The 22,113-nt window shown below is 35.8% G+C and overlaps 3 protein-coding genes across 8 annotated transcripts; 1 reads left to right on the plus strand and 2 right to left on the minus strand.

The window, feature by feature from the left end:
• Nucleotides 1–4,355: 4,355 nt before the first annotated feature.
• LOC121745476 (guanylyl cyclase 1-like) lies at nucleotides 4,356–10,055 on the minus strand. 6 transcript variants are annotated; one of them, XM_042139404.1, is made up of 10 exons: nucleotides 9,809–10,055; nucleotides 8,594–8,809; nucleotides 8,309–8,433; nucleotides 6,813–6,924; nucleotides 6,627–6,701; nucleotides 6,007–6,095; nucleotides 5,545–5,609; nucleotides 5,205–5,277; nucleotides 5,026–5,101; nucleotides 4,356–4,648 (listed from the first exon to the last, which is right to left on the minus strand). In XM_042139404.1, the coding sequence occupies exons 2-10, from the start codon at nucleotides 8,750–8,752 to the stop codon at nucleotides 4,592–4,594; spliced, it is 831 nt and encodes a 276-aa protein (XP_041995338.1). In that variant the 5' UTR covers nucleotides 8,753–8,809; nucleotides 9,809–10,055; the 3' UTR covers nucleotides 4,356–4,591. The 6 variants fall into 6 exon arrangements, with proteins under 6 accessions (XP_041995338.1, XP_041995339.1, XP_041995340.1 ...); XM_042139405.1 differs by having other exon boundaries at nucleotides 5,545–5,606; nucleotides 9,809–10,054; XM_042139406.1 differs by having other exon boundaries at nucleotides 4,356–4,939; nucleotides 9,809–10,054.
• Nucleotides 10,056–16,795: 6,740 nt separating this feature from the next.
• Nucleotides 16,796–18,781, plus strand: LOC121745846 (rop guanine nucleotide exchange factor 5-like). The gene is made up of 7 exons (XM_042139794.1): nucleotides 16,796–16,914; nucleotides 17,010–17,126; nucleotides 17,201–17,355; nucleotides 17,458–17,532; nucleotides 17,600–17,881; nucleotides 17,980–18,336; nucleotides 18,404–18,781. The coding sequence occupies exons 1-7, from the start codon at nucleotides 16,866–16,868 to the stop codon at nucleotides 18,779–18,781; spliced, it is 1,413 nt and encodes a 470-aa protein (XP_041995728.1). The 5' UTR covers nucleotides 16,796–16,865.
• Nucleotides 18,782–19,130: 349 nt separating this feature from the next.
• LOC121743793 (probable aldo-keto reductase 2) lies at nucleotides 19,131–20,986 on the minus strand. The gene is made up of 5 exons (XM_042137163.1): nucleotides 20,771–20,986; nucleotides 20,264–20,464; nucleotides 19,957–20,129; nucleotides 19,761–19,863; nucleotides 19,131–19,542 (listed from the first exon to the last, which is right to left on the minus strand). The coding sequence occupies exons 1-5, from the start codon at nucleotides 20,984–20,986 to the stop codon at nucleotides 19,204–19,206; spliced, it is 1,032 nt and encodes a 343-aa protein (XP_041993097.1). The 3' UTR covers nucleotides 19,131–19,203.
• Nucleotides 20,987–22,113: the final 1,127 nt, after the last annotated feature.

Here is a 22,113-nt window from a genome sequence, read left to right on the forward strand (position 1 = left end):
TTATCTCCAAAGACCCGGAGGTTGACACACGAACCAAAGCGGGGATAGGTTTTGGTGGCGCGTCTCTCGCCGGTACAATGAAAACCGCCCGGATGGAACCATCGAGCGCAATGAGAGTATGGTGCGCAATGCCATCTTCAGAGACAACGAAGAAATCTAAAAGTTTCAGGGGTATTTCCTCCAGTAAAAGCGGTCGGCGGGGAGCGGCAGGAGCAAGCTCGACATCATCAATGCCACGTTGGCGACCTACCAATCCCAACATTACAAACCGTTCAAGTACCTCAGCACTTGGCAGGAGGTGCGCCATCATCCGAAGTATAAGGGAGGCGTATCATCCTCCTCCAGCTCCTCCAGCAAACGGTCGAGGTCGTTATCCCTATCTGACGCTGGCGAGGATGAGGTGGCTAGCCAGCTTGCCAGAGCTAACTTGGGTAGCCCCGACGCCGGGCCGAGCAGTTCCCAAAGCCAGCCGCAATGAAGGAAAAAGGCGACGACCAACCGCCGTCGCGCCTCGACTCCATCCGCCCCCGCTCCCTTTGTGCCACCTCAACCCCCCACCAACTCGTTGTGGACTCTTTTGGCTCAACTCAATTTGGCCGATAGGTCTTGGATGACTCCCGAGCAACTTGATTCACATTTGGCAATGATACGGGGTCTACGACAAACATTGGGGATAGGGCCAGAGGACTAGTCTTCCACGGGGGTATTTTTTATCCTTTAATTATGTAATTTTTAATTTGTAGGATTATAATTATGTATTTTATATTTTTTAGGATTTTAATTATGTAATTTTTATTTTTTAGGATTTTAATTATGTAATTTTATTTTTAATATATTTTTAGTAATTGAAGTATTTAAATTAAATAATGAAATGATAGGACCCTTGAGCATGTCCTTACGGAAGAGCATGAATGTGAGTGTTGTGCTCTTGGGAAAGAGCAGAGAGTAAAAAATTAATAAAAGTGGGTCCGGGCCATGGATGTGGACGCTCTTATACCTCTAAAATTTTGATCATGATGCCAAGAACCAGATTTTTTTAATGTCTTGATTTTGAAAGAAGAATATAAAGTGTGCACGCCAAAAAGTTAACAGACTCTTGTTTAATCACTTACTGCTTGGGCCGAGATTTAAGATGGACTTGTTGATTGTTTTAAAATTTAGTTTACTTGGACTAGATGAAGTAAAAGAAAGGGAAGGATAGACTCAGGCCAGTCCCTTGGCCCGTGCGGCCTGTGCGACCGCACAGGGCCTCCAATTTTCAGGGGCCTCTGAAATATTTCAGCCCATATACATGTATTCCTATTTTTTCAGCCCAACAAAGTTATTTCTTTTGTATAGCAACGCCCATGCCTTTTTCTAGCACCGTGACTATTTTTTGAAGTCATATTTGCGTTCTACAATGACACAAGATAGACTGAATGATTTGGCCATAATCGCACTCGAGAGTGAGATGCTGGAGAAGATTGCATATGAGAACATCGTCGAAGATTTCATTTCAAAGAACACCAAAAGAATGATGTTGTTCAAGTAAAGACTATGCAATCGAGGTTCGAAATGATATATTTCTTTAATTATCATATAGCTTTAAAATGCTTTGTCTTTTTTTCTATAGTGGTAGGCCTCATTTTAGATTTTTGCACAGGGCCTCTGATTTTGTCGGGACGGCCCTGGATAGACTTATATTGCTCTTTCTTCTCTTCTTCTGGTTTTAAGAAACGTAGTCCACATTTGACTTGACATGAATTTTAAGAAATATTATCCATATTTGACTTAGCACGGCTTTTAAAAAATGTGAAAAAAAGTGAATTGAAAAATTTATGGAATGTGTGTCCTCTTACCAAATATGAAAAATAAAAAGACAATATTTTGTGGACGGACCGAAATGGCAAAAGTGGATAGTAATTTGATATAAGAAGGGAGAATCACATTATACATATTCATTGTTTATATCTTTGCTTTTTTGTATAAGGCTGCATTCTCTTTCTATTGGCTTTCCATAAATATTAATCGATTGTGTATAGATAAAATAAAATACTAGAGCTGAATATATTGTCGAGTCATCTCATTCATATATTCGATAGTAGAAGGAATTTAAATACTACTAGTATTTCATTTTCATAATAACCTTAAATACAAGGCGTGAATAGTGATAACCACCCAATTTCAGTTTTTTTTTTTACGAAAACCTACATTTAATTTGTTGCAACCTCTAATCTCTTTCTCATTTTGTCATTACTACAGTGTAATTCAGAGGGTTTGCAACGTAGAGTTGGGGATTCAATATGGTCTATTCCTCCAACTAATAATTTCTACAAAATCTGGTCTTCTTCCTACACCTTTCACACTGGAGACACCCTTTGTAAGTTACTAAATGTTTCTCATTTTTAGCTTCAATTTACCTAAATCAATCGATTCATTGCAGATTTCGACTTCGATTCAGGGCTTTACATCGTGCTTCAAGTGTCGAGAGGCAAGTTCGATATGTGCACCGCATACGAGCCATACAAGACCTTCATCGCAACCATCCCTTTGCCTATGAAAGGCGTCTTATATTATGTATGCAATGTCTCCAACTACTGTGCCTTAGGCCTCAAGCTTTGGGTCATCGTAGAACAGACCTTGATTCATATATGCTTTATTTTTCTTATATTCTTACTTTTAAGTTATTTTTATTTGAAACATTTTTTATGTAATATAATTACCTCAACTATTACAAGAATCGTCATGCCTATTTTTGTGTAATTTACAACACATACAAAGCTGTGAGTATTAATAATACAAGTTGTGGATTCTTTAATTGAAAACTTAATATTCATCCATCCACGGAAAATATTTTCTTAATTCTGTGTCATTACCTTGGAAGAAAGGCGTGAAATATGCTTGTTAGAAGTTCGAACCGAATTATCCGGCATTATAACGTTTATTGTTTTCGTATAATGATTTTAAAAAATATCTTAAAATACCCTTCTCCACATAAATCATTTTTTATACACTATACAGCACTTTAAATGTAATTTTTTAAGAATTCTAATGAAATTATACGAAAATACTTGCATTAAAAGAAACTTGCAAATTCGGTGACACAATTAAAGATTAAAAGTCATTATACAATGCACTGAAGAGCATCATATTATAGGTCATTATAGATATTTACAAATTAAATTACTCCCCTTGTCCACCAAAAAATAGACAAAGTTGTAAAATAACACGGGTTTTAATGTATAATTGGTATAGTAAGAGATATGGAGGGCACATGTGATGAAAATAGTTTTAGTGGATTGTGGGATCTACATTTTGAATGATGTGTATGCTTAGTATTGGTTTAAAACTTTTCATTTAATTAGTCTAATTTTGGTGGAAGGCAAAAAATAGTAAAACTTGTCTATTTTTTTGTGGACGGATGGAGTATAATTTTTTCATGCAAATTTCTTCGTCCGTACATATGCAATCGTGATTTTGGATTACTCATAAAATAACATTTAATTTGATATATGATATGCGAAAAATTATTTGAATCAAGAAAGTTGTAAAAAATTTAAAGTTTTTGAGATATTTAAGAATTACCAATTGTCATTGAAAGTGACATGTGTACTAAATATATTTCATTTTTTGGTAAATTAAATATTTTAATTAGAAGTTGTTAATTTAGTCAAAACATGCTTAACTGGCATTGATGGTCAATTTTTTACGGCTTTGCCAAAAATGGACTAAATCCAAACTATTTTCATTTGTTCAGGATGCAATAATTTTAAAGATAATGTTCTAGACCAAAATCGTAAAATCGGCATATATTTAGGACAAAATAACCTTTAGTCTTTCATAATTTTTAATTATCATAAAAACAACAAAAAATTGCAAATAGAAATAAACAACACGAAGAATTATTGATGGAGAAAATTTTGCTTTAAATTGAATGTGAATACAATTGATGTGCAATTCTTTTATTATATTATAGGTTGAGTGACAAAGAATTTGCTTATAAAGGAGTATTGTAAATTTTAGGGTATATAATCGCATATAATCACAGACAAGTAATATCATAAAAATATCACTATTTGTAAAAGAACAAACATGTTATGCAATAGGACAGTAGGGATGAAAACTCATAAAAACTAAAAAATGGTAAATATGTGGTAATTCGGATGGAAAACTCATAAAACGAGACTAAAAAATGGTTGTGCGAGAGTTGATCAAGCCATAGTCTGAATGTAGACTTTAAATTTATATCTATTTGCCCATAAAATTAGAGATAAGATGTAGGAGAGATATCATAATGAGTGAAAAAATAATGGATTGAATAGAATATTTATAAATGAGTAGAGGAAATATTTCGATATAAAAGAGATCAACAAAGAGACCAAGAATTGAATCATTTTCATAACTACAGATACATTACAGCATTTTAGTACATAATACTTTGGATTATTTATAATTACAAACCTGTAGAGATAAAAGAAATGCCTAAAATGCGCAGGAGATTAAGTAAGCATGTTATGTTATCAACCAAAGAGTGGTTGAAACAATCAACATTTTCTTCAGACAACGGCCTTACAGTTAGTTATATACGCCATGAAACTCCCATCTCCACCAATTACAATGAAAAGATTCCTAAAGGGTTGCCTTGAGCTCCTCCCTTCTCGACAGAAATCTGCACAACGAGTAAGCTAACTTGCGCTCCATAACACATAATAAACAAGCATGTAATCTTGAAACAGGAACCCCTTTCCTGGTTACCTCTGTTTTACCTAATACGCCCTCCATCGCTCAAGAACTATTTCAATTTTTTCCGTGGGACCCATTCTACACTAATAATACTTCAATCACTTTTCCGTTCTATCTCTCTTATTTTACCAATTGAGCATTAAAACTCGTGCCCCTTCAAAAAGTTCATATTTTTGAGGGATGCAGGGAGTGGGAAACCATGGCCGCATGATTACTTCTGTTGAAAGGCAGCAAGGAGACTAATATATTGGAAGCATAGCAGATGCCAAAAGTATGACCATATAAATTCACATATAAATTTACCAGCAGAAAATCCTCATCAGTACCAAAGGATTTGTGAGCCTGTTCAAGGCACCATGAAGGAACCCTCTCATGCTTACTGCCACAAAAACAAGATATTCAGTTTAGCTCACAAGCTTTACGTTACGACATAAAAAAAATGCAAATAATGAATTTCAAAGAAGAGTAGGAACAGTCGAAACCTTGAGCTGGCAGGATCTCGAATCTCAAACTCATCTGTAGCAGCATCATAGCCACAAATAACAACATAGTGACCTGCAGGGCCATAGTCTAAGTCAGTCATTGAGAAAATATAATAGTCGAAAACCTGGAGAGACTATCACCATATTGTATCAAGGAGATTATAGTATTGAGTATATAACTGAAATTATTATATTTACTAAACCTATAATGGGTATTTAATGTGAAATGAACCACCACTGTAGGATGGGGCATTATACTATAGTTCTGTGCAGTCAACATGTTCAACAATAAGCAAAGGCAATGTAAGTATAACTATATTTGAGATTGCATCTTTCTTACCGGTGTAGCTGGGGCCTCCACTATAGTATTCTGAGACACAAATATCCTCAAGCTGAGACTGACTGCTGCAATGAAAGATGAAAGTTAAAACCTACAGTTTGGAATCGATGAAAATTTCGGATGCACACACAAATGATAAAACATCAGCAGAAAGTAGTATTACTGACTTCTGATGGATCTCCAAGTGAACTTGAAGATATGAAACACCTGATGAAAGCAATGATTAACCAAATTTTTGGAAACTGAAGAATGAAAATGGCTACAGTTATGTTTGGAAATATTTTTAGTGGTTTAAGCTTTGAGTTTTGAGAAAATATTAGAAATTAGATGAACTACTATGAAAAATACTGGCACGAATGAAAGAGAGAAAGTTGGTTTGTTTAGCTGGATAACGAAATAAATAATAGACCAATATGGTTGATCATTCATTCAATCATTTGAACAGATAAAAGTACAACATACCTTAATTTTTGCTGATCGACTAAAGCAATAGCGACATACTTTCCAGACAACATAAAGTCAGAAATTTCTTTCGCACTAACTGATCTGCACTGTAGGAGATGCGCGTTTGTGTCACTTATAGAACGGAGAGTGCGTAAAAAGCAAAAATTAAAGCTAAACCTTCCTGACTCATTTAGCATGTAAATAGATAGAGCGTACATGATATGGAAATATAACAAGATAGAATTCAGAAACAAGGATATGCAATAAGAGGAGAAACTGTAGAAAGGATGGCCCACAAATTTTTTAGAGGGAGAAAGTGAGAAAAGTCTCTTGGGATCAATTCTAAACAACGTGATGGACTATTGGGAATGAAGAGCTATACAAAAAATGATGTTGGGAACTAGGCTTTAAGAGGAAAAACTAGGAAAAAGGTCTCCTAAAAAATAGATTAATATGAGAGAAAAAAATATTTTGCTTAACATGGAAGTGATGCTCAACGGGCCTGGTGCATGCTTACTTAATAAACAAACTTTATTATATTCCATAACATGAATACATGATCCAAGACCTAGAGACAGTTCTGAATAGATCTTCATGAATATTAGCATTAATTATTAACTCGGATGAACAGATTGTACCTCTATACTGATTCCAGATTCACGAGCTTCCTGGAAAAGCATATTTACTCGTCTAAGGTCATTTGGCAGTTGGTCCTGCAAAATGATGTCTTTAACATTGAAAGAGATTCCAGAATCAAGCTAAAAGGCTGTTCTGGATCCAGCTTAACTTCACATGTACAGTTCTTTAATGAGAAGAAAAGTTACCTTGTAATATGTCTCGACAGAAAAGTCTGGATTAGCTCCTATTGTAACTGTGCAATATGTAAAGCTTAAAGAAAACTTCTGCAGCAAATATGCCAAATCTACAGTCCAAATACTGAAACACAAGTATAGTAGGCTATCAGATCATATTTATCGCATGATGACAATGAAAGAAAAAGATGACAAAGCTCATACTGGTTGGTAAATGATGACTAATATAGAAGGAAAAATAAATCTGGAAAGTTGCAGGTACAAGACATTAGTATGGCACGAAAGTGAAAATAAAACAGACCCCTGATTATTGTGATAGAGAATATTCCCTAGTTCGTTAGTTCCTGATAGAAACCATCCCTTATTCTATTCCCAGCATTATCGTTTAGTTGTTGGAGATAGGTTTTATCTTTTAGAGTCAAGTTAGGAGTTTTATTTCAGTTGGGAGCCTGTCAGTATCTTATTACAAATAGGCCATATGCTCTTAGTTTTAATGGTCAAGAAATACAGTTTGAGTTTAGTGTGTTGATGTGGCCTCTTCGGAGGAGAATTTATACTTTATTTGTTGCTTTATTCAATTGTTAGTTTCCTGTTTTTTCTCTTTTCTCCATTCTCTACCTATTTTCCAGTTCGGCAGCCCATCTTCTCTATCATATTGCTTGCCAGAGTGCTCTAGATTATGACTATATAAATTTCCAGCTCCAGCCAGGCATACATGAGATCCGTATGATCTAATTACATCTCCAAGAAAGTGGTTCTTGTCCCATATATCAGATCTCCTAGTGATGCTTGATGAGCACATTCTGTTGCCGCATTCATGAGCTTGTCAGCATTTAAGGCTTAGTGCAATTATAATCATACTGGAAGTGAATAAACTAAAAGCCCAGTTTTGTGTTTCTGCAAGAGCGTTAAAAGTCAAGGTGGTATGAAATCAATTATAATTCTCACTGACAATCCATCCACAGCAATTGATTTGCTGTTTTGCTACTGCTAGCACAGAAAAACTCTTCAAATACTAAACCATTTGACTTGAGAGTATAAGAAAGCCTTATAAGCCATTTCCCTTCTTTACACCAGAATAGATGAATATATTAAAATATTGAATTTGAAACCTACCAGAGAATAATACTAGTGTATTTCAACATAACCTCTATTTTCTGCTTATATAAGTTTTTAGTAAAAGTGTAAACCAGGATTTACCCTGATTATCGAACAATGCCAAAATGGAAGTCCATACAATGAAGGACTAATAATAAAATTACTCAATTAACTCTATCCACACAGCTTCATGTATCCAACATAACAAAGTACATAACAAATCTGCTGGTCTATAGTACTTTCAGACATACTGACTACTGCGTGCAAAAAATATTCAAGTCTACTGGTAGGAGGTGCATGCATTCAATATAACTGGTGAACTTCTTTAAACATGATCTGTTTTCTTGAAGCATATCAAGAAGTCTTAACACAGAGATGAATATGGGATTAAACATTATAAGAGAAAGTACCTTGTAGTACAACATAGCTCTACTAGGTCTTGAATAGTACAGTTATATACACCAACAACTTGCAAAACCATAAGAACGCAAGCAAGACCACAATCCCATGTGCTTTCCTGATTTATGTGAGGTACCTAAAGCAACGGACAAAATTTAAATTATAGAGAAATATATTAATATACCACTAAACAAAAATACAGAAATACATATAGAAAAATGTGACCTGATGGCAGCAACACATTAAGAAATAGAGTGTGTCAAATGCATAGATAACAGGAAAGAAGCAAGACTTACATCAACAAAGTAGGACGAGACTGAACTTCTGCTCTGGTTGTTTGGCGGCTGCTGGATGGTGTACGAATCGACAAAGTTAAAGTGATTTTCAGCATACTCATCAAGATTTTCTTCAACCGCCTTCAATAGTTTGTTCATGAAATGAGGAATTGACCACATCCTTCGGTATCTTATTTAGTTGTCAATCAAAGCAGACAATATTGATCTCAGCAATATCTGCGAAAGCCTAAGAAAATCAGATTTTCCTAGAATCTTGATTGACCTATATTTCCATGCTAACACGAATGCACAAATTATCGAACTCCACATTATCAAGCAAAGATCTCAGGAAAATGAACAATGCTTTTTGTGTTTAACGCAGAACCTACGATGGGAATTAGACCAATGTTCAGTCAATCACTGTGTGACTACTATGGACAAATTTAAACATCATTTAATAATACATAAGTCACAAGCCAGCCATGCTATCACAGTAAAATCAAAAATGCTTTTTAGAAGTACTACCTCCATCTCTTAAAAATAGAAACTTTCTAAACTTACTATTTTACGAAGTGGACCCCACAATCCACTACCTCTATTTCCACTACTTTTTCCCTTCCTCTCTCTTACTTTACTCATTTTTTCTCCCCCTCTCTCTTACTTTACTCATTTTTTCTCCCCCTCTCGCTTACTTTACCAATTCTTCTCTCTTACTTTACCAATTGTGCATTAAAACCCGTGCCGTTTCAAAATTTTCTATTTTTCAAAGACGGAGGTAGTATATAAAGTATTTCCTTTGTTTGATTTGGTAGGATTTACACAAAAAACAAACATCAGTACTGATTAAAAGTTTAAAAAATCCACCCATCACAAGAATACACAAACACACCTTTGCATCAATACAAACATCTTTTCACATATTTTGTCAAAAAGTTTTACATCAAGCTAATCATCCGCAAATACTGACCAACTTGAGACTATCAAATCTAGAACTATCACTAAATAATCATACTCCTATAGGTGATCAGAGAGTCTTCGTTACAAACACACCACAAAAGTCAATGCTGCGATAACGATAACCAACAAACAAAGCATTTCTACACAATAAACCTAGGCCAGATAACACTACAAGGGGGAAAAATCGAATACAATACGATTACAATACAAGCAACAAAGAATCATCGCAAATACAATCGACATGAAGCGAATCGCACCACACCAAATGGAATGAAATACCTGCATCTGTGGCGAAGATTCAGAAATAATATCTGTGTTTATTCTGCGAAGGAAAGGGGAACCACACGACAGTGGAAAAGGGGGGGGGGGGGGGGAAGGGACAGGCGTTTGATTGGCAGCAGCACTGTCCCTAAAAATGGTGTCTTTATTGGTGAGAATAAAACAGAGACAAAGGAGGAATGGGCCCGCCGAAGAGAAGAGAAGGAGACTGATAATTGATTGAGATTCTGTTGCTCCCTTTTGCTGTAAACACAAGTTTCATTTTGGCGTTGGCAAATTGGGTAAACGGCGTTGAATGTGCGGGGTGGGACCACTTACTTAAATGATTATTTATTAGGAACACAATTAAAGAAAGTGGAATTCCCATGGTTAAATTGAAAGAGAATAAAATTATAAGAATAACCTAAAAGGGGTTGCATTACTGTGCTAACTATTTTACCGTAAAAGCATCCATAATGGGGCGGACGATAGTCCACCCTATACATCGTCCGCTCCATCGTCCTTCATTGTAGCTCTGTGGACTATGCGATTTCCTTCCTCCACGCCCTAAGCATCTGCGGACGATGAACCAATTTTTGCATCCTCCGTCCTATCCTCCGCCCCATTGCGGGGTAAGGAGGATAAGTCCGGACGATGCACACATTTTTTAATTTTTTTAATTTTTTTTATTTTCTTCTATATATATCACAATTTTTTTCATTTCACACCTTTCACTCCACTCTCTTCCCCATCTCAATTTCTCTCTAAATTCAATAATGAATCCCGACGATTTTTCATATTTGCAAGCATAAAATATAGTAAAAAATAAATGTTGACAATAGGATTTGCCTTTAATTTGTGGTGTTTTTATATTTATTCTTGCTAATTGATATATTTGCAAACATAAAAAATAAAATAAAAACAAATACTAAATAGGAGTTAAAGTTATAGGGCGGGTTATAGGACGTCCCACTCCAGGTGAATGGGATGAAGAATAAAATGTTGATGTGGCGGAGGATAGGGCGCCCCATTGTGGATGCTCTAATAACTAATAACTCTCCATCCTATGTATTAAAATTATCAACACAAAGACATAATTATATCAATACAACATGTAAATTTAAATATCAACACAAGACATAAGTTTATCAACACAAGAAGATTGATAAATTTATGTCTTTGTGTTGATATTTTTAACATACAAAATTCATATTTAGTTATTAGTTATTATCGTAAAAAGTTAGTATTTGATCATACACCTAACCTAAATAGTACATCTTTTGGTTAAATTAAAATATAATAACGTTCCATTAAAAATGAAATATTTATTTTTCAACACGAGATTTTATGTAGTATTGTTGTGTGAGTTAATAAGAAGAGAATAAAGAAAAAAATGAAAAAATTAAGATGGTGTTATTTTCATTTAAAAAAAAAGTTTCATTTTTTATAAGACAGACTAAAAAGATAAACGTTTCATTTTTAATGAGATAGAGGAAATATAAATTACACAACAAAAGAGATTAAAATGATAAGATTTGAAAAAAATAGTTGACTCGATTAACTTTAGACATACCGAGAAAAATATGACTCACTTAAGCTAGAAATGTGGATATATGTGTATGGTAAAAAAAATATTTTTAAATAAAAATACTTTCTCCGTCCCGGCTAAGATGACATGTTTCTTAGTCGACATGGGATTTTATGAGTTGTTGGTTAATGTGATTAATTGAAGAGAGAAAAAGTAGGTGTAAGTATCAAATGGAGGGAGAGAGAGAGAGTTGAATATTTAATTGGGAAAAAGAAAAAAGTGGTGGGTGCATTAATTGGGAAGAGAAAGTTATCAAAAATAAAAATGTGGCATCTTGGTTAGGACTAACTAAAAAGGAAAGTGAGTCATCTTAGTTGAGACGGATGAAGTACTTGGTATCAACCTTTGATTTTTGTCGCTTCTTAATTGGGTTAATGGTGAAAAATACATTATTTTTTAGTCAATTTAAGTTTTTACCATGAACTTTAAATGTCGGGAGAAAATACATAAACTTTAAATTTCCTACAATAAAAATTTTCGGCGAATTGAAATTTGTGTATTTTTATTATAAGTCTATCCTATAAACTCCATTGTTTAAAGGAACGGGATATCAGATGACATAAACATCCTGATGAGTCATATGAGACTAAATTTGATCAAGAGTGAACTATCTCAAAAGCCACTAACGTTTTCGTTTGTGACACTGCAGGTCCTTAAAAAAAATATCACCGGAAGACTCTAACCTTAAATATAATCACATATCTTGTTTTTTCTTACTAAAAGACCATTCAGTACTAAAAGGGCATTTTGGTCATATCACATAGAATCTACCGTGACGGCACGTCATGATATCTTGTGCACTTATTTTATTGTTTTATTGTTCAAAATATGTTTTTGTTCAATTTGTAGCACACTATTATTTAATTATTTAATTATTTGGTCAAGTTTTTTTACATATATTATTATTATTTAACTACAACTAAAATATAAAGTTAAAAGTAAAATAAATTCAATTAAAATTGCACATATTAAATATAGGAGTATTAATTAGTTAACATATATTAAAGTAATCTCTTGGTATACTGAAACAACGGCACCCTATCTTCTTCCCCAATTCTCATTACCCTTATTCCACCCATAATCTCTTTCTCGTGAAGCTCTCTTTTTTAATTTAACTTTCTTCTCAATTTCATTCTTCGTCATCACCTCACTTACACAGGAGTAATACTTTCTCTGTATTTCTTTCCTCTCCTTTTTGTTTCCCCTCCTCATTTCTCTTCAGTGGAGAGGAAGCTGCTTTTCGTGGGGTCGGGAGGCGGAATTGCCCTCGGTTGGTGACGGATGATGGAGCTTCACAGCGGTACTCACGGACCTGCAGTGGGGTCGGCCGATTGGGTCCGTCGTTGGCCATGGCAGCGCCTCCAATCGCAGCCGCCGATCTCCGCTGCAGCGATAGGGATGATTGAAGCACACTCAAAAAAAGAGAGAGAATAAGAAGCAAAACCCCCTTCAAAATTGAGATAAATGAATTGAAGTGAGAGAAATAAATTGACCCTTGAAATATACAACACGAGAAATATCAAGTAAGATTTGACAAAAGTCTACGTAGGGTCTGCAGGTGAGTATAGGTGTGCGCAGAGTAGGTGTGCAGGTTGGTGGACATTTGACTAAAATGCCCTTCAAGCCATTTGGGCTTTTTCGTCCGAAAATTGGCTACAGATACAAGATATATGATTATGTTTAAGGTTAGAGTCTTGCAGCGATATTTTTTTTGTTAGGGACCTACAGTCTCACAAACGGAAACGTTATGGACTTTTGAGGTAGTTCACTCTTTGATCAAAATTGAATTTGGTGGAAAATTTAATACTCCATCCTTCCCAACTAAATTGAGTCGTATTTCTTTTTGAGATGTTCCAATAAAGTTGAGTCATTTTCTTTTTTGACAAAAAACAAAATATTCAATCACTCTTACAAATTAAAAATTGATACTCTTCCAATCTGCTAGCATAAAACTAGAAGGGGCAGATACCCCTACTCATATTTCACCACACATATATGTAGCACTGTAATTTAGATTAGAGTTTTTTGTATTAACATTCCACTAATTGTCTCTTTTACTAAGAATTCATGCCTTCGTTCACGGTATCTGTTATTTATAGTCTTATTTTGATTCGGCACGAATTTGAAAAAATTGCTTAACTTTTATAAAGAAAAATGGAAAATGAGTTGACAAATTGAGGAGTCCACTTTTATATGGTGTTATAAATATAATGTCAGTGTAATGATTTAATTCAATTGTGGGTCCACCTACCAAAATGTGGAAAAACAAATAGAGACTTTAAATTATGGGCATCTCAAAATGACAAAATGAGATATAATGTATAAAGGGATTTATATTTTTTCATCATATTTAAGATATATGATAAAAATCTAAATTGACGTAATAATTTTTTCTAGACTAAAGGCCCATTTTGGTCCTTAACATATTGCGATTTATTGATTTTGGTCCAAAACATTATCTTTTGAATTATTCGGTCCCTCACAAATAAAAACGGGTAACATTTGGTCCGAATTTGACGAAACCTTTAAAAGTTAACGGTCAACGAATCTTAATTCGATTTTAACCGGATTAACTTAATAATTATGTTTTATTAATGTCTAATATTTAATAACTAAAAACTAAAAATTAAAAATTTTAAGTTAATATTTTAAGCTTGACGAGAACCTCGCGGTAGACACCGAGATATTACAGTTTTTATTATCAACCATAATTGGACCAGAATGGACCTACTCCGTTCCTCTTGATGTAGTAATTTGGGGGGTTTGAGTACCAGAATTCGTCGTCGTTGTGGGCGGAGAGATAGACCTCGATCACTGCTCTGTATGTGTTGCTAGGGATTTGAATCTCCCTGGAAACGGCGTCGTTCTCGCTCTGGATTCTGAACCAGAACCCTTCCTCCCCTGCGGCCGACACTGGGATGATCAAATCGGCGGGGATTTGGTTCAATTCCAGCGACGCAGTGGGAAAATTGCGTATGAGTTTTCTAGGGCTTGAGATTGAGGATTTTCTGATGTTGTAGAAGAGGAAGGTGATGTTGACCTAGAAGATGCCGGTGTATGTGTCGTCGACGATGTTCTCGAGCATGACGAAGAGGGTGAGGTTGGAGCGGCGGAGGAGGGAGGAGTAGCGGGTGATGTCTTTGCGGAAGGTCCAGGAGATTCCGTGAGGGGTGGGCTCGGGGGTGCTGGTGCGGAGGAGCTCGGTGCCGATGAGCCAGACTGCGGAGATGCGGTCGTATTGTGAGCCATTGGAGGCGTCGGAGAATTGGAGGACGGTTGGACCAGGTGCAGTCGAGGGGGGAAGAGTAGTTAGCGGCAGCGGGGGGAGATTGTAGGTGTTGCCGAAGCTGTGGGTGAAGAGGGGGAGGCTGCAGGTGGCGTGGGCCAGGGGGAATTATAATTTTTTAGTTTTGGATTAATTAAGTATTAGGCATTAATAAAACATAATTATTAACTTAATCCGGTCAAAATCGATTTAAGATTCGTTGACCGTTAACTTTTAACGGTTCCGTCCAATTCGGACCAAATGTGATCGGTTTTTATTTGTGAGAGACCGAATAATTCAAAAGATAATGTTTTGGACTAAAATCAATAAATCGTAATATGTTAAGGACCAAATTGAGCCTTTTATTTCATCAAGCTCCCTTATTATTATTATTATTATTATTATTATTATTATTATTCAATCTTGCTTCCTTTTTATTCATCAATCTTGCTCCCTTTTTAACCCCTTCTTTATTCATCAATCTTGCTGCCTTTTTATTTCTTTGATTTCTCCATCTTATTTCTCTGTCAATGCTTTTGAAAGTCATCCATAGAATAGACGGAAGTCGGCGTCCTTCCGTTGAAAAATCAATGTCGCCGCTCGAGATCATCATATTAAACCTCGATGGTATGCATGGTTTGACTTGACTCAATACATATCATATTTTTAATTTTGTATGAAATGTTTCATATCATAGGTGTACCCTATTAAACATAGTCTAATATACATTGTATAAATTGCCAAATCCATATGCATACCAATAAAAAAGTTTGGTGTACAATGAATTTAACCAATTCATACGAAGTTTGATGAAAAACAGTCAATCAATTAAGATGGAACGGTTGGAATATAAGAGTTCAAGCCAGAGAAGTACAATAGTGAAACAAGTAGTATAAGAATTCAGTCGTCCTCTAACTTTATCGAGTGATTCCTGATACGATATTTAGTCCTTTTTAAGCCCAATCTCTTCCTCAATATACTTTACATGATTTAAATTTTATCATATCTCGATCTTTCTCTACACCTATAAAAATATCCATTAGGCTCATAATTATGGATTGATCTCTTATCTTTTCTTTAATTCTAAAATCCTCGAGACAAAATATTTTAGGGATCCACGTAAGAGAGGATTAAAGACATTACTATCTCATTGAATAAAAGATTGACCTAGTAATTTGGTACTTTTATTTTGTACAGTATATTGTTTAATCAAGCTATATGTGACTAATTTTCTGAATTACTCATAGCTTGTGGAATTGTTTCGAATTCTATTTCTCCTGATAATAAATTTCTAATTTCAAGCAATTCAATTCTTTTCTATTTTGGTTATATATCCATAAGTGTCATGTAACATAGTTTTGGATTTATTTTTTATTCTTTTTAACTCCGAATGAGGAACAAACTTAGGAAAAAGATCATATGACTAAAACTAATAAGGGGAGAGTCCATGAGGTTATGTTTGTGTTGACCTTTAACAAAAATTAATCTAAAGCCTATTATGCATATTGTAGGGGTGATAACTGATAAGTTAAGAGTAACTATTGTATCTTTTGTGATATATTTGTCTTGTTTTTATTCATTTTATTTTTTATTTTTTAATTATCGTTCGTATCTCAGTTTTATCACTTTTTAGTCTTTTATTAGAAGTTTTCCATCCAAATCGTCTCCATATAGGTTCGACTCCTAATAATTAATTATTTTTGACGACATTCTCTTGTAGTTTAGAAGTATATTTAGATTATTTATTAATATTTATTTATATGAATTAAACTATATGTTTATACCCCGAAAATTCACAATAATAAATACCTTAACTATTATAAAATCTGATGGGATTTAGTAACCATTTGTCCCACCAGAAATAGGCAAATTCTGTCGAAATTAATAAAGACAATTCACCTATTCTATTCTTCACTCATTTAAACATTGCAACTTATTACTATAAAAAACAAAAAAACAAAATGGAACTTGAAATAATTCCAGAAAAGGGATGGATTTTAATGTAGAAATTATATGAGTGAGCATGAGCCTGTCAAATTATTATATACTACCAAAATTTGGAATGTAGCCTGGCCTTAGCAATCCATATCCAAACACATAAAATAGACGTTGAACATTCACTAAAGTAAGATCACAATACCTGAATATAAGAATACTTCAATCTCACCCCATCTTTTTCTTGAACAAAACCTTTTGGCAACTTTTTTTGTTGTTTTTTTTTTCAAATGGAGAGTTTAGCTGAGCACGGAGATGCTGATACGACTGAGTCGAGAGGTAGCAGACCGACTTCTCATGATAATTCTTCTTCGCCCTTCGACTTTCATTATTGTTGTTGTAACAAACAGATGATATTTGTATGAATTGAGTAGAAATTGAGATGATGAAAGAGAAGTTCGCGAAGTTGTTGCTTGGCGAAGATATGTCAGGAAGTGGTCAAGGAGTTTGTTCTGCTCTCGCCATCTCGAATGCCATCACTAATCTATGTGGTAGTAATATTTATAGCAATTCTGTGCCTCTCCCTCCTCTTCTTGCATTGATTTGGTTCAATTTTCATGTGTAGCCTCGGTGTTTGGACGACTATGGAGATTGGAGCCATTGCCTTCGGATAAGAGATCGCTGTGGCGAAGGGAGATGGAATGGCTTCTATCTGTGACTGATCACATTGTTGAACTTAAACCATCTTTGCAAATACTTCCAAATGGAGCTAGAGTTGAGGTAATCGTCGTTATCATGTCAACTCGATAGGTAGATGAAGCTGAGTTGTGGATAATGTTTGTTTTGTAGTAATGAGTTTTGACAATTTTCTGTGTTTTGCAGGTTATGAGTTGCCAACCAAGATCAGATCTGTATGTTAATTTGCCAGCTCTTCAGAAGCTTGATAGCATGCTACTTGTAAGTTTGTGTCGTTGTTGTTTGTGCTACGAATATTTTTCTTATGTATTTGATCCATCCGTATTAGGAAACACTCGATGGATTTTCCAAGACGGTGTTTTGGTATGTCGATCAAGGTATAGTTGCACCACAAGCTGATGGAACGGTCTCCTTCCAGAAACGGCAGGAGGACAAGTGGTGGCTGCCCGTTCCACGCCTTCCTCCCGGTGGCTTGCCTGAGGCCGCGAGGAAGCTGTTAAGTCACAAGCTTGAATCTGTGAATCAGATTCTTAAAGCTTCTACAGCCATCAACAGCAGCACTTTGGCTGATATGGAAGTTCCAGAATCATACTTGGAAACTCTTCCAAAGGTTTGATATTTTATCCTATGTTATTAGCCTTTCACAAAACGAAAAAATAAACATCGTGATCAAATTCCAAATCAATTCCGTTGGATGTTGCAATTCAGACAGGGCGAGCTTGTCTTGGGGAGGTCATCTACCGTTGCATTACCTCAGAGCGTTTCTCCTCAGAATGCTTGCTTGACTGCCTCGATCTTGAATCCGAGCATGCTGCTCTGGATATGGCAAACTGCGTGGAGGCAGCAATCTACGTGTGGCGTAGAAAACAGTCCCCTAAATCCACACCTCACCCGAGCCATTGTGCTGCCAGGTCATCTTGGGTGATTGTAAAAGATCTGGTGGCGTATGGCGACAAGAGTGAGTTACTCGCTGAAAGAGCCGAATCCCTCCTGCAATCCTTGAAGCAGCGATTCCCGGGACTCACACAAACTACGCTAGACGCCACCAAAATACAATACAACAAGGTCCACACCATTTGTAACAACCTCACATCTTTAAACTCGTCTCTGATAGTATTGTTTCGCGCTTCAGGATGTTGGGAAGTCCATCTTGGAGAGCTACTCGAGGGCCATGGAGAGTTTGGCGTTCAACATTGCAGCACGCATTGAGGATCTACTCTACGTGGACGACATCAACAAGCAGTCGGACAGGCTCTCATCAGCTCACAGGACACCTAACAAATCTCCTGACCCGGCCACAGGAGAGAGGACGCCCTTACTGGTCGGGAGTTGCCACAAGCCTATGCGATGCGGTATGGGAGTGAAGAGAGTCCTCACGCACTATCTTGTTGGTGATGGGAAGGCGAACGGCTGTGGCCAAAATCGCCAAGGCATTGATGCTGTTTCTACCAGAGTGAGTGAAGGGATAGCATCTCACCGGAGCATAGATTCGAAGTATCAGCTGATATAGACAGGTAGTGTTCTTGTGGTAAATAGCTTTAGTTTGTTGTACTTGTTTGGAGAAAGAGGCAAATATGACTCTTTCTGAGTGAAACTGGGAAATGTACTAAACTATATAGTAGTATATGTGTATTCTCATTTGCTACCCAATTTTTTACTAAACTCATCCAACTGATCATCATGAAACTTGTATGAGTAGAGTCTTTGCTTCAATTGTAGAACTAAAGAATTGAACATCAATTGCATTTGTAGAACTAAAGAGCCACGTGACCTCGTCTCGATACAGTTTATGATCGAAATAATCACATTGCATCAACATTCAACCATTATTCTAACACAGAGATAGATGGCTACAAAAATGTAAATAGTCTACTTGTTTTGAGTCATGGAGAGTGAAGAAAACACCACAGATCAGTTCAATTGATTGTGTGCCTAGTCAGCTTTCCAAGAGGAGAGTGGAGGTGTCTCAGAGGCGATCCAAGTGCTAGCCATCAAAGCGTGCCTTTCGCCCTTAACGACGTCAGCTGAGACATAGGACTCGAGTTCAGCCATGTCTTGCTGAGTTAGTTTCACTGAGAGAGCCCCTATGTTTTGGTTCAAGTTTGTGATCTGAGTGGTGCCAGGTATGGGACACACATCATCTCCTCGGTGGTGAACCCAGGCCAACGCCAGCCGAGATGGGGTGCAACCCTTCCGTGCTGCCATTTCGGTTACCCTGTCAAATACCGCCTTGTTTGTTTCAATATTTTCTATCTGGAACCTTGGGAGATTCTACAACACAAGAATGATGCACCAATATAAGTTGTTCCATTAAATAGAAAAGTCAGTATCATAAAGATGAATATCACAGAAACTGAAAACTAAGCTATTGAAGTAAACATTATGCATTAACATCTTATAAATCAAAGCAAGATCAAAGATATACAGATTCTACTTTTACAAGCCTACCTTAAAATTACCGGGAAAGATTAACTAACGCTATGACTAACCTTTCGCACGTCGCCTTCTGGTAAACTATGTATCAACTGAACACCCGAGGAAAAGAAACCCCGCCCGAGTGGACTGTATGCAACAATTCCAATACCAAGTTCTCTGAAATTGACATGAAAAAAAGTAAAAATGAACATTTAATATGACTTACATTCTACAAAAAAAAAATGAAGGGACGGAAAGAGAAGTTGTTGCCTGCACGTGGCAACTATTTCGTCCTCCAAATCCCTCGACCACAAAGACCACTCGTTCTGAATTGCAGTTAACGGATGAACAGCGTGAGCCCTCCTGATTGTCGAAGCAGAGGCCTCAGACAAACCAACGTATTTTATCTTCCCTTCTTCAACGAGTTTCTTTAATTCTCCCATCTTGAAATAACGTGACAATGATAGCAGAAGACCGCATAATTCATCAACAAACACATGAAGCACGTACAAAATTCAAGTACTATATAACATGATGCACTTTGGCACAAAAGGACTAATGGATAAAGAGATCAAACCGTGACTTCAATTGGAACTCGCGTATCAATCCTATGAGCATAGTAGAGATCAATGTAGTCAATGCCAAGACGGTTCAGGCTCGCTTCACACGCTGACCTCACATACTGTGGGTCGCCACGTATCTCGGTATTCCCATCATTTGTGGTTATTCCAAACTTTGTAGCAACTTGCACTTTTTCTCTGGCCACCCCTTTCAAGGCCTACACCATTTTCGCAACAAAATGAGTCGTCTGCCTATTATAAACCGATTACCACACAACGCGAATAATTCACAGATTTTCGTTTAGGTTGATCAAATGTTGAATCCTTAAATTCTTTTAAATGCACAACAATCATTCATACAATGCTTTAGATCTCCATATAATATTACGAAAGAGATGCAAATTTCGCGAAGAATTATAGATCCATTTGCGGATGCTTTTCACGTAAAAATCATGAAACATAACATACATTGCTAGCAAATTATTCTGAAAATAAGAAGAAAAAACAGAAAGGAAAATGGCTACCTTGCCTATGAGGATTTCATTGGTGTGGGGGCCGTAGTTGTCTGAGGTGTCGAGAAACGTGACACCGGAATTGAGGGCGTGATGAATGAGCTTGATCATATCGGATTCGGGCTTGGGCGGGCCGTAGAGAAAGGACATGCCCATGCAGCCCAGCCCTTGCTTCGAAACGTGGAGACCCTGCGACCCGAGTTTAACCCTCGGCACCTTCTCCTCCATGATCACAAATTTCCAATGATTTTATCTTCCTGATTTGCTAGATTTTTCATCGGTTTGTAACACAAAAAAATTCTCAGATCGATTCAATTCTGTCCAATAAGAAATGTGTGTATGTATGCATGTTTTTACGCTGGCTTCTTTTTGTGTGATTAAGATTTGATAGAATTGCAAAATGTAACTGCAATTTTATAGATGCATGTAATTTTTTTCTTTGTAAAAAATAACATAAAATTTTATGCATGGTAGTCTAATATTATGTTCTTAGAATTCATGTTCCAAATCTCTCAATTTTACAATTTGAATCCAATCTTAGAAGAATTATAATGATATTTAATTACATATTTATAAAAATCATGTGCTTAATATTTTTTTTTCTATGCATGAGTTAATTGCATTCTAAATATGCAATATGTGATTCAAACACGAATTGGATTACTTCATTTAATCACATAAATAAATTATGTTCAACATCTCGACCATACCACACGTCTTTACACCAATCAAGACTCGTAAATATGATATCATGAGCTAACTCAAAAAATATAAGACTCCAATATCATTGAATTTGTAATTTATACTTTGATGGTGACAAAAATGTGAATTAACAGACTCTAACTAAGTTAGAATTTTTAAAACAAGATCATTCATCTTCAAAGCAAACTATGAGAAATTAAATGAGTCTAAATATTTATAAAAGAAGTTTATGTGAACAGGAACTTATTTATAAATAAATCAAGTTCGACTATGATGCGATGATAAACGAAGGAAATTTGAACTTTATAATGTAATGTTGCATTCGATTAGGGCCACCAAGACACTAATTTGGATAGAGAAAGACAACACTATCATTGTCCATTGATGAGATAAATAACTTGCGTATTAAATTTTGAAGTGATAATAATCAATTGTCTAAAATATACTCCCTTCTTTCGCCATTAAGAGTCTCATTTCTTGGCAGCACGAATTTTAAGATTTGTTAAAAAAGTGGTAGGAAAAAAGTTAGTGGAAAATTAGTCTCATTTGTATAAATTAGATTTTATTGAATAACTGGACCACATCTGTGGTTGGGTCGATTAATTCAGTCTCTGGGCTGAATTGAAATTGAAACCCGCTGTGAATAAAATACA

The sequence above is a fragment of the Salvia splendens genome, chromosome 8, assembly GCF_004379255.2.
Source record: "Salvia splendens isolate huo1 chromosome 8, SspV2, whole genome shotgun sequence".
Lineage (NCBI taxonomy): Eukaryota > Viridiplantae > Streptophyta > Magnoliopsida > Lamiales > Lamiaceae > Salvia > Salvia splendens.

What these genes read in the sequence shown, in the direction of transcription:
- LOC121743793 (XM_042137163.1), bottom strand. Translation starts at nt 20,986, where the DNA reads ATGGAGGAGAAGGTGCCGAGGGTTAAACTCGGGTCGCAGGGTCTCCAC. An exon ending in GAGTTCCAATTGAAGTCACG is followed by an intron (nt 20,130 to 20,263) that starts GTTTGATCTCTT and finishes CGTTATTTCAAG; the next exon opens with ATGGGAGAATTAAAGAAACT. An exon ending in CAGAAGGCGACGTGCGAAAG is followed by an intron (nt 19,543 to 19,760) that starts GTTAGTCATAGC and finishes CTTGTGTTGTAG; the next exon opens with AATCTCCCAAGGTTCCAGAT.
- LOC121745476 (XM_042139401.1), bottom strand. Translation starts at nt 8,752, where the DNA reads ATGTGGTCAATTCCTCATTTCATGAACAAACTATTGAAGGCGGTTGAA. An exon ending in GAGCTATGTTGTACTACAAG is followed by an intron (nt 6,925 to 8,308) that starts GTACTTTCTCTT and finishes CTTGTGTTTCAG; the next exon opens with TATTTGGACTGTAGATTTGG. An exon ending in CTGTCGAGACATATTACAAG is followed by an intron (nt 6,702 to 6,812) that starts GTAACTTTTCTT and finishes ATCATTTTGCAG; the next exon opens with GACCAACTGCCAAATGACCT.
- LOC121745846 (XM_042139794.1), top strand. Translation starts at nt 16,866, where the DNA reads ATGGAGAGTTTAGCTGAGCACGGAGATGCTGATACGACTGAGTCGAGA. An exon ending in TGCCATCACTAATCTATGTG is followed by an intron (nt 17,127 to 17,200) that starts GTAGTAATATTT and finishes TTTCATGTGTAG; the next exon opens with CCTCGGTGTTTGGACGACTA. An exon ending in ACTTGGAAACTCTTCCAAAG is followed by an intron (nt 17,882 to 17,979) that starts GTTTGATATTTT and finishes GTTGCAATTCAG; the next exon opens with ACAGGGCGAGCTTGTCTTGG.